A 12120-nucleotide genomic window follows, 5' to 3' on the forward strand; every position below is an offset into this window, starting at 1 on the left:
ACATCGACAAATATTGAGCATCTACAAAGTCAAGCCATAAGAAAAGAAAAGCAAAAGATAAATCATATTTGCCTATGATTTTAAACTCTAAAACCACCAGAAGCTTTGGGAAGCGCAATCTTGTTTGTCAACTTCATGAACTTGTACGATCCATGCAAATAATCAGCACAGTCCCCTGATGCAAAGCTTTGTGCATTTTTTTGGAGACAAAAATTATTTTGTTTTTAAATTAACCATAACATTATTTTTGAAATGTCAAAACTTTTGCTTCAGAGCCCTGTACTGATTACTTGAGTATGGCTCACACAAGTGAGTATGGCTCACACAGGTGAGTACGGATCACACAGGTGAGTATGGCTCACACAGGTGAGTATGGCTCACACAGGTGAGTATGGCTCACACAGGTGAGTATGGCTCACACAGGTGAGTATGGCTCACACAGGTGAGTATGGCTCACACAGGTGAGTATGGCTCACACAAGTGAGTATGGCTCACACAAGTTCATGAAGCTGAACAAATATTAATCTGCAATGCTCTGCATGAACCACCGCCTTCATTCTCTTCAAACAAGATTTTCCATTTATAAATTAAGTCAAAACACCACCTGCAAAACCCACGACCTCTGGCGAGGACAAGGGTCTCTGACTGCAGGTTATCTAATTCACAGACGACTTGGACTTGAAAATATATCGCCATTCCTTGCATACTGCCAGATCTAAATGCTTGAATGCATTATCCAACAATATTATGGCAGCACCACCACCATGGACCGCAGCGATTCAAAATCACAGTGGACTAACTACTTAAAGGGCAATTAGGAAAGGATGATAAAATATACGTTATAAAGTAAAGGCCCTGACACCAAACTGAGTAGGACTACCAAATACCTAAGCCTTGTAGCATCAGTTTAGAGTTAAGACAGCCCTTGGTACTCAATGTTTACTGTGCCTCCTTCAATTGACAAAATTGTACCCTACGTGTTGTATCACTGAGAGGCAGCACTTATTGAAGCACGAGCACAGTAGGCAGTTGGGTGGGAATTTTAACATACATTTGTTTTCTCAATCAAAAGGCAAAAACAGAAGCAGCCCGTCCTCTGTGTTCACCCTTAAACTTTTTATAATTAAAATTGTTGAAATTAAGCAGAAATCCTTGTGTTCAACTGATATTTTTGTGCAGCTAATGAAAGTCACCTACCTTGATGCCCCTGTCTCATTAGCAGAGCTGGTACTCAAACCAGTCACTGCAGTCAAAGTGCTTACACTGCTTCCTGGTGACACAGAAATCTGTCAATAATAAAACATTTGGTATATCAGCAAGAAATGCAACAGGAAGTCATTACATTTGTAATTAATTAACCTTTGCCATTATAATAATATTTACATTTTGCACGTCAGATACAGGGTTCTTGACAACAAAATCCAACACAGATCAATGAAAAGCAAACTAGAAAGTCTGACTGGTGGCAGCTGACGCCCGAGGAATTATTTCAAATGACAAATATTTCAGCACAAAGGAATAACTTTACCCGCAGTAACTTGTTCATCAAAAAGAAGCACTAGAGACTGAAGATGTTGGAATGTGCCAGCGGCTCTCAAAGTGAGGACAGGTTAGCTTACAATTCTGAGTAGGAAGGAACTGCAGATGCTGGTTTAAATCGAAGGGAGACACAAAATGCTGGAGTAACTCAGCGGAACAGGCAGCATCTCTGGAGAGAAGGAATGGTGACATTTCAGGTCGAGACCCTTCTTCAGAGTGAAGAAGGGTCTCGACCCTAAACGTCACCCATTCCTTCACTCCAGAGATGCTGCCTGACCCGCTGAGTTACTCCAGCATTTTGTGTCTGCCTTAGCTTACGATTCTTCCAGCTCTGGGACCCAGTAAATCCAACCAAAGTGAGAATTTCCTAAAGATCTAATTTAAAATTAGTTCTACGGTTTGTTCGCCTCAACTCTATACTTGATACTTACCAAGTTCACAAGTCTTGTTCAAAATTTAATTGGAATGACTGGTCCAGGAATTCATGAATTTATACTAGAGCAACCATGTATATAGGCCTCTGGTGTTGGAGGTCAAGATACACTGATTATTTTGACACATTGTCTTCCGTCTTGTACTTTGTTACAGTCAGCCATGGATACAAGATAAAGCTCCTAAACCACTACTTGTGGCCCACTCACATCGTGGTGTAAGACCGCTATGTTACATCCATGGCTGACAGTAGTCTAGCACAAGGCAGAAGACAAGGTGCCAAATTCCTAAACAGATATACTTCATTAACAAAAAGCAAAAACTGCCCATTAAAATTATAATCAAACCGTAGGAACAAACATTAATCTCACCTGTTGCAACGACGCGCTAGGAGTCATGAAGGCATCTGGAGTCATTAACTTTGGTTTCACATCATTGGCAACGGAAAGGAAATCCGCAGGTGCCGGAAGATCAACTATACGTCGCAGGTCATGTTGAGAACGTCTACCATGTTGAGAGCCTTTATCAGATGATGAACCTTCAATGCTCACATCAGTTAGATGGTCTGTAAATGCTACCAAACATAAGTAGAAAATAATGAAAAATAGAATCCATACTGAAAGCAATAGGGCTGCCCCGAGAGAGAAAATATTAACCACTTTATTGGACGGTTAAGCAACATTCAGTGCTAGGATTTGAATCCACAACTCTGATCCTTAATAAATTAATGATTCAAATCAGAGTACAGCATTTCATCGCTGGTAATGAAAGGCATGCCTTGTGTCTCCCCAGAAAAATCACATAATCATATGCTAAGTTTCAGCGTATTATGTTCATTTTTACTGCACTTAAGATATTGAACTCAGAGAACAAACCATGTAGATAAAGAATGAGTATGTTCAAGCACAATGCTAAAATGAAAATTATATCTTTCATCAGCTATTAAGAAACTTCAGACCAATAATCGTAATGCACAACAGCTCCCAAATTCATTTTAATTTAGCTCATTCACATCTCAGTAAATATTAGTAGATACTTAATCTTGACGTTCTACACAAACAATTGAATATTTACATTTGTTTTATGAAATAAAGATTATACTGAGTTGTTAGCCCTCGTAACTTAAAACCAGGTGACAAAATAAATAATTAAGGAACGACTGAAAGAGGTGCACCTTATATTTTTCAACATTGAGAACAGAATACACCACATAGACGTTAACTCAAATACTTTAAACAGTGCAACATCAGTCATCTCATTCAGATGTTGGACATACTTGCACTCTGCAGATTTCCAGACTTCAAATATTAAAATGAAGTGCAAAAGGAAAAATTTGCCAGTGGATTTTTCTAAATGTCCTGATGGAATGTCAAGTGACAGATAAACAATAGATGCAGGAGGAGGCCATTCAGCCCTTCGAGCCAGCACCGCCATTCAATGTGATCATGGCTGATCATTTTCAATCAGTACCCCGTTCCTGCCTTCTCCCCATACCCCCTGACTCCGCTATCCTTAAGAGCTCTATTTAGCTCTCTCTTGAATGCATTCAGATCAACGTATAACTCACTGAAATCTTCATTGGAAATAGCAGAGGGCATATTCGTAGGTTCTTCTGCATTCTGATGAGGTTGGAAATAAATTTGCACATCTTGAAGTGTTCTGAAACAAAACAAAATACTGGTCAGAACGTATGACAGGCAGTAAAACAATTTGTAAACCCGCCAACAGCATCTAATGTCTCCTAATGATGTTTGCAACAAAAATACAATAATTAAAGGTCCTCTCGGCATACACCTTGTACAACAATGAACCTGTCAAATGTGAGATGAAGTAAAATCCAAAACTGCATCTCCAGCAAATGGAATATTCTGATATCGTCTATAATCCAAACTTGTTTGTCTCTGCCTAACCTGTCGTGCCATAGAGTGATAATGTGGAAATGCCCTTCGGCCCAACTTGCCCACACCCAGGGCCGTCTTAACGCATGGGCCTGATGGGCACTTGCCCGGGGGCCCACGAGCATAGGGGCCCCATGCTGATCTGTGTATGTTAAGTGACTTGCAATAAATAAATACTACTTTAAAAATGTAGGTTCAATAAGTGCTTTTTTCGCAAAATTTTCGGTCCCTAAGTGCTTCTCACAGCGATCTGTAAGTGCTTTTCGCAACAATGTAGCACCCTAAGTCTATCGCTAAGTGCTTTTCGGTAAGTGCTTTTCGCTGGCACGACAGGGGGGGGGGGGCTGGTAGGGAAAGCGGGGTGGGGGAGAGTAACGGTAGGGGCCCCAGTACACTGCTTTGCCCGGGGGCCCATAATGCTGTAAAAAAGGCCCTGCCCACACCGGCTAACATGTCGCAACTACACTAGTCCCACCTGCCTGCATTTGGTCCATATCCCTCCAAACCTGGCCCATCCATGTATATTGAGTATTTTGAAACATTACCAAAAAGCTTCTAAAGCATTAAAAATACTACCTAAAACAGTTAAAATATTCATTTTAAAAGGAACTGAGCCTGGAAAACCACTCAATTAACTCATTTTTAGGCTAATTTCATTCAATGCAATTCATTACAGAAATAAAAGATATTTAATACTGGCACAATGAATAAAACAAGTCTAGAAACTATAATGCCAAATGGAACCTCAAAATATTTTAAATGCTCATTCCAGCAAGTAATGATCTTTCAGAGTTCACATTTTCCCTTTCGGCACACATTTCAACACGATCACTAATCAAACACATCTCGTTGTTATCATATTTAGTACTGACTTACATTCCACCAAATTAAAATTGTCAGAATACCACTTCCCAATTATTTAGAATTAGGGATTCTTAATTAAAAGGTGATATGTTTAAATTATCACAGTATATTAAAAAAAAACACAAATAAAAAATGCCTTGATCGTGGAAAATTATCTCTGGATTCAATCAGCTCTAGATAAGTGAATCTACTTCTGCTCTGAACCATCACCCGGCCATTATGAAAAGATAACGCACCTAAATTACATTCTCACGTACTAGAAAAAAAATCTCATGGCATCATGAAAAACTGGTGCTATTGAAAAATCTATGCTGCTGTCAAAAGATTGTGGGGCAATTTGGATGAAACTACAAAGAAAAGGGACCACAGTAAGTAGAAACATACTTTCCTCGTCATGAGTGATCAACCACAAAGGAACAGAGACATAAATTAAGTGCAAGAGACTTTGTACAGGGTTGGAAATCATTTACAAAAGTGTATGAGACAATGGAATAGGCTTCCAGTTTAGTGATTATCTGCAAAACTCAGAGAAACCGTGACTGTCACTTACTTGCTGTGTACACAGTACAATTTTATCTGTATGACTGGAGTTTCAACAGGGCCAGGATTTCCTTCTGCCAAGCAAAAAAAATGAACACATGAAGAACATGTTCTTTTCAAACATTTTCCTCACATTAAGACTGTAGTGGCAACTTCGGTCCTTTCCACTAAAGCCCTCTCCGCCTGCCACCGCTCCACAGAGGGTGGAGTGATCGATCTTGACGCAAGCCAACAACAGAGATCTTCATGACGTTTCAGTTTAATTAGTCGTTTATTGAAGTAGTAAACCAAACAGATCTGTATCCCTCCAAGCTTTTCTCTCGTCATAGGTCTGGTAAGAACTATATCTCACCATGGCTCCTCTGTGTCTGACCCCTCCTGTCTCTGCATACCCAGATATACTTCTAATTCTGGCTCCTCCCGGTCCATTAGGCCACATATGTATTCATCTCACGACATCCCCCAAGGGTCCACAAATAACACAGCAAGATAGAAAATAATATAATATGTTAAACAGCCGGTACAAACACAAATGGCTCCTACAAAGTCCACCCGCTACCTACACTCTGTTTCAAATGCTTTACCTTTAAAACCCGATTTTAAATTAGGAACAAATCAATGCTCGAGGCAATATTTGCCCGCATACCATAGTTATTGCTTTGGCAAATAAATACATCAAATAGAAGTGATGCTAAACTATTATTAAAGAAGTCAGGTCAGTCGAGTGAAGATATCTGTAAATGTAGCAGACATATAAAAGAAAATCACTGAAGTCCCAAACTATAATATCATAGATTTTATTTTTTTTAATCGAAAAGGTCAATTTTATAAAATCTACAATGATGGGTGAATAGCAGCAGGAGTAGATAGCAGTGCTCAGAACTTGGTAACATTCAAAAATGTCCAAGGAAGGAGATTTTACCAAAACGTTTCTGATCATGCATCCACGTTGACATAACAAAAACAAGTACAGGGAATAGACTCGCTGAAACCTGCTTTGCCATTCAACATGACCCTTCATCTACTTCAACTTGTCAGTCCCCACTATCTCTATGTCTTTTGAGTGGCATTTACATGAATAAAATTAATTTTCATACAGTAGATTTTAGTCAATTCACAACTTCGGGTAAAACCACTGATTCATAAATACTGAGGTATGATTTTCTAAGTTCACATTCACACATCAAGGTGAGGAATTCATCTCCCCCCCCCCCCCCTCCCATCAAAACAAGCACTAAAATACAGGTTTTGAACAAAAATTGGCATGAACAACATTGCAACATCTTGTGATCAGAAGATCTGCCAGCCTTTTCAAGAAAAGATTTGTACACACTGAAGAGTCAAATTTAGACAGATCAAAAATGTGAAGCTGAAATATATCCCAATCCAACCATCAGCCAGTTTTTGATATTACTGATAACACATTTGGCGGTGCAGCGGTAGAGTTGCTGCCTTCAAGCGCCAGAGACCAGGGTTTGATTCTAACTACGGGTGCTGTCTGCAGGGCATTTGTACGTTCTCCCTGTGATCTGCGTGGGTTTTCTCCAGGTGCTCCGGTTTCCTCCCACACTCTAAACACGTACAGGTTTGTAGGTTAATTGGCTCGATAAAGTTGCAAGCATTGTCCCAAGCAAGTAGGATAGTGTCAGTGTTCAGGGATCGCTGGTCAGCACGGACTCAGTGGGCCGAAGGGCCTGTTACCACGCTGTATCTCTAAACTAAACTTTACTCAAAACGAAAATACATTTTACAATATGCCATCAATTTTTGGCTGACCTGTACTTAAAGTTTCACTGTCTTCCTCAGCAGGTAGAACCTCTGTGTGCCGGGGCCGACATCTGCTGACGTCCTGAATGCCGAAGCTGAGCACTGGGTGGGTAAGCAAAAACTCGGATATGGAGATAAAGTGGGCTTTGCCATCATCCTGGTTCTGATGCAGCTCCATCACGTACAACACCTACAGCAGTTAGATAACAATTGAATACCAGTTGAACAGCATGGCATAAGGAACATTGTAGATAAAAAATACATTAAAGGAACCTGTACTTATTAACACACATTTGGATCTCAAGTAGTTTCACGTTAAAAAAAAATTAAAGGAGCCCAAAAGTAGAGGAGAAACAACAAATGCGAATAGCATAACTGGAAACAAAAAATAAGTTTTTAAAAAGGCAAATAGTTTTATAGGGAGTGCTGAAGAAACAAATACAAAGCAGGGCTCCAGTGTGATTAAAAAAACAGCAGTTGTTGGAATCATGACCATAACACAAAGTGCTGGAAGAACTCAACAGGCTAGGCAGCATCTGTGGAGGAAAGAGACGATGTCTCGGGTCGGGACATTATTCAGACAAAATGGCGGACTATATTGGAAGGACTGAGGGCTCATCCAGCAAGCACAGTTGTTAAAGTTTTAGATGTTACAAGGGATCAAAGCTTCAAGGGGGTTGGTAAATAATTAAGATGTTGTTACTGTCGGCGAATAATGGATCTAACAGAAACTAGCAATGGACAATGAGAGCGGGATTTGCTATACAACAGTATATTGGTGAAATATATATCAAGACAAATCGAAACAGGAGATTCTTTGGAAATCAATGAGGAAGACATCATAGAACAGTACAGCACAGCAGTTCACTGGCCTATAATTTCCTCGATTACATCTACTCTTTTTAAACAAATGAACAAGAGAAAGACTGAATATTCCTGTATTTCAACAGTAGTGTATTCGAGGCAAGATAGAGTAAAACAATGTGTAGGTGGAAGATTTTTAGTGATAGAAAAGTATGGTTCGTGCCATAGTTCAGATTCACCAGGTTTATTCAGAATATGTACAAGCAGATTTGATGTGGGCTGGCAACTCAGGAGCAGGAGATTGGAATGAAAGAGAGGGATCAGCATTCCTCCTATGTGCCATACATAGTGTCAACCTACTAATATAAGACATCTTGATACATTTGCCAGACATCTCGATAAAATAGTCATCACCATAACCATAAATCTGGTCACAGAAAATGATCAGCCATGATCACATTGAATAGCGGTGCTGACTCGAAGGGCCGAATGGCCTACTCCTGCACCTATTGTCTATTGTCAGATTTATCTTTTTTGGGGGGAATTTAAAGCAAAAAGGCCAAGCTTGCTTTAGAAGCAGCTGGCTTCAGTATACAGGTTTGGAGAGAAAACCACATTTCCTCTCTGAAACATCAAGATGAGCAGAACAGTACCTGTGGGCCTGGGATCACTGACCTCCAACCATTGGGTCACCCCTTGCATTCAAGTGTGATCCATGCAGCATTGTTTCGATATAGGGGGAAAGATTTAATAGTAACCCGAGGGGCAACTTTTAAAAACCACACAGGGTGGTGGGTGTATGGAACGAGCTGCCAGAGGTGGTAGTTGAGGCAGGTACTATCACAACTTTTAAAAGACATTTGGACAGGTACATAGTAGGAAAAAACCCTGCAGATTCTGGTTTAGATCGAAGGTAGACACAACATGCTGGAGTAACTCAGCGGGTCAGGCAGCATCTGGGGAGAGAAGGAATGGGTGACGTTTCGGGTCGAGACCCTTCTTCAGATGGGTCTGAAGAAGGGTCTCGACCCGAAACGTCACCCATTCCTTCTCTCCCCAGATGCTGTCTGACCCTCTGAGTTACTCAAGCATTTTGTGTATACCTTGGACAGGTACATGGATAGGATGGGTTTAGAGAAATGAGCCACACACAGGCAGATGGGACTAGTGTGGTGTAGATGGGGGCACGTTGGTCGGCCTGAGCAAGTTGGGCCGAAGGGCCTGTTTCCACTCCGTATGACTCTGAACTGCAAGCTCCCAGGCTAACTGTTTTGAATGTCTGCCAGTTTCTCTGACATCTCCAAGCACTTGAACTCACCTGGGGCCTGCTATCAAGAGAAACATTAAAAAAACATTTAATCTTATAACAGGTATGTAGGTTAATTGGCTGGGTAAAATGTAAAAAAATTATTTTAAAATTTTAAAAAATTGTCCCTAGTGGGTGTAGGATAGTGTTAATGTACGGGGATCGCTGGGCGGCACGGACTTGGTGGGCCGAAAAGGCCTGTTTCTGGCTGTATATATATGATATGATATGATAATAAAGCAGAGGCAATTCAAAAACATTTAAAATAGATTTTTATTTATAAAAAGCCTCGGGAATGCTGAGGTAAATTTGTTCTTTATTCATCTGTGTAAGGCACCAAGGCAGAACATTATCCACGCAATTAATGTGCCAAGTCAGATGTGTTTATTTATGTCTTTTATCCAATACACGTTTGCTTCCATGAAGACTGCCATCTTCTATTTTGGAAGACCAGTGAGAACAAGGTCAAACATGGTTTGACAATGAAAAATGTATATTAGCTTGAATGCTCTATTTTTAAAATTGAGTGAATAAATGGTATTAAAGTTTATTGTAAAGAGATTCATGCAGAGTCATTACAGGAGGTCTGAAGAAACTCACTTTTCTATGTACATCACTGAGGATTAAGTATTCTGCAGACAGATCCAAGCTGGCTTTCAGACTTGGCTGCACATTGGTATTGAAAGAATCAGGCATAAACCTAAAGCATAAAAGAAAAAAAAAAGAAAAAATTGTCAATGTAATCCAATTTTTCATCAATTATTACACAATTTGGTTAAGTGTTCCCAAATTGGAAAAAAGTGAGGAAAATATACTTCGACTCATTTTAAACAGAAAGAATGATAAAACTGTGCATAGTATTAACAACTAACGGGTTGGGGGGGTGGGGGGGATGGGGGACGTCAAAAGATCAAGTTGAAATTTAGGGATGTGAGATATAACCCGCGACCATTAATGCCAAGGTGAGATTTGGTGATAGCACATTGGACACTGTTCAAAGGGGAGAAAGCCTGGCTTATTTATTGTTATATATGTTATATGTTATTTCGTTATTAAATGCAAAATCTCCAAGTTTGCCGATCACATAAGGTTGGGTGGCAGTGTGAGCTGCAATAAGAGCGCTTTTGAGGCTGCAGGGTGACTTGGATAGGTTGGGTGAGTGGGCAGATGCAGTATAATATGGATAAATGTGAGGTTATCTTTGGTAGCAAGAACAAGAAGGCAGATTATTATCTGAATGGTGTCAGATTAGGAAAAGGGGAGTTGCAACGAGACCTGGGTGTCCTTGGACATCAGTCACTGAAGAACGCATGCAGGTACAGCAGGCAGTGAAGAAAGCAGATGGCATGTTGACCTTCATAGCGAGAGGATTTAAGTATAGGAGCAAGGAGGTCCAACTGCAATTGTACAGGGCCCTGGTGAGACCACACCTGGGGTACTGTGTGCAGTTTTGGTCTCCTAATTTGAGGAAGGACATTCTTGCTATTGAGGGAGTGTTGCGTAGGTTCACCAGGTTAATTCCCGGGATGGCGGGACAGACATATGATGAAAGAATGGATCGATTGGGCTTATATTCACTGGAATTTAGAAGGATGAGAGGGGATCTTATAGAAACATATTAAATTCTTACGCAATTGGACAGGCAAGATGCAGGAAAAATGTTCCTGATGTTGGGGGAGTCCAGAATCAAGGGTCACAGTTTAAGAATAAGGGGTAGGCCATTTAGGACTGAGATGAGGAAAAACCTTTTCACCCAGAGTTGTGAATCTGTGGAATTCTCTGCCACAGAAGGCAGTGGAGGCTAATTCACTGGATGTATTCAAGAGAGAGTTAGATATAGCTCTTAGGGTTAACAGAATCAAGGGATATGGGGAGAAAGTAGGAACAGGGTACTGATTCTGGATGATCAGCCATGATCATATTGAATGGAGGTGCTGGCTTGAAAGGCCGAACGGCCTACTCCTGCATCTTTTTTCTACGTTTCTATATTATGAGAGTTACAGTTTACCAAAACAAAAGTTAAGAAATGCATCCAAGGTATCGTAAGTGTAAGAAAATAACTGCAGATGCTGGTACAAATCGAAGGTAATTGGAGGAACAGCACCTCAAATTTCGCTTGGGCAGCTTGCAGCCCAGTGGTATGAACATTGACTTCTCCAACTTTAGATAGTTCCTCTGTCCCTCTCTTCCCCTCCCCCTTCCCAGATCTCCCACTGTCTTCCTGTCTCCACCTATATCCTTCCTTTTCCCGCCCCCCTGACATCAGTCTGAAGAAGGGTCTCGACCCGAAACGTCGCCCATTCCTTCTCTCCTGAGATGCTGCCTGACCTGCTGAGTTACTCCAGCATTTTGTGAATAAATACCTCCAAGGTATCATTGTTGACTAAGAATGCAGCAACATATTTTTTATTAAATAATCTGGTCCACAAAATTTTCCTTAGAATTATAGAAAACTAAAAGGTAATTTGGCACATCACATCAGTAAGTTACCCAGCCTGATCCCATTTTTCAGCATTTCAAATGCACATTTCAGGGCTCCAGGACAACCTCTCTATTCTTATATTCCACATCTTTGCTTATAGAGGAAAGCAACCATACGCCTGAACACCTGTCCTTATTTCTAAACTGAAAAATTCAAAACTAGCAATTCAATGATACTTTATTGTCACATGTGCCTAGGTACAGTGAAATGATTTGTTTTGCAAACAACCGGGTAAAATTCTGTAGCCAATCTCACCGAGGAAGTACACGTGTCACCGCGTTTTGGTGCTGGCAAAGGTACAAAAGTTAACTGAACAGTCCTATCTACTGTTTATGAAGGAACTGCAGATGCTGTTTTAAACATACACAAAATGCTGGAGTAACTCAGCGGGACAGGCAGCATCTCTGGAGAGGACTGGGTGACGTTTTGGGTGGAGATCCTTCTTCAGACTGACGTCAGGAGGAAATTTGCCAGACCCCCTAACATCA

At 40.6% G+C, this 12120-nt stretch overlaps 1 protein-coding gene across 1 annotated transcript in view; it reads right to left on the reverse strand.

The window, feature by feature from the left end:
- edc4 (enhancer of mRNA decapping 4) overlaps positions 1-12120 on the reverse strand; it is a 64448-nt gene that overhangs the window by 24967 nt on the left and 27361 nt on the right. Inside the window, exons 11-16 of the mRNA XM_078400329.1 lie at positions 9751-9850; positions 7050-7230; positions 5284-5347; positions 3539-3630; positions 2343-2545; positions 1198-1286 (exon numbers count right to left, since the gene is read on the reverse strand). Of these exons, the coding sequence (XP_078256455.1) occupies positions 1198-1286; positions 2343-2545; positions 3539-3630; positions 5284-5347; positions 7050-7230; positions 9751-9850 (729 nt within the window). The remainder of the gene's footprint in view (positions 1-1197; positions 1287-2342; positions 2546-3538; positions 3631-5283; positions 5348-7049; positions 7231-9750; positions 9851-12120) is intronic.

The sequence above is a fragment of the Rhinoraja longicauda genome, chromosome 6 (assembly GCF_053455715.1).
Source record: "Rhinoraja longicauda isolate Sanriku21f chromosome 6, sRhiLon1.1, whole genome shotgun sequence".
NCBI lineage: Eukaryota > Metazoa > Chordata > Chondrichthyes > Rajiformes > Arhynchobatidae > Rhinoraja > Rhinoraja longicauda.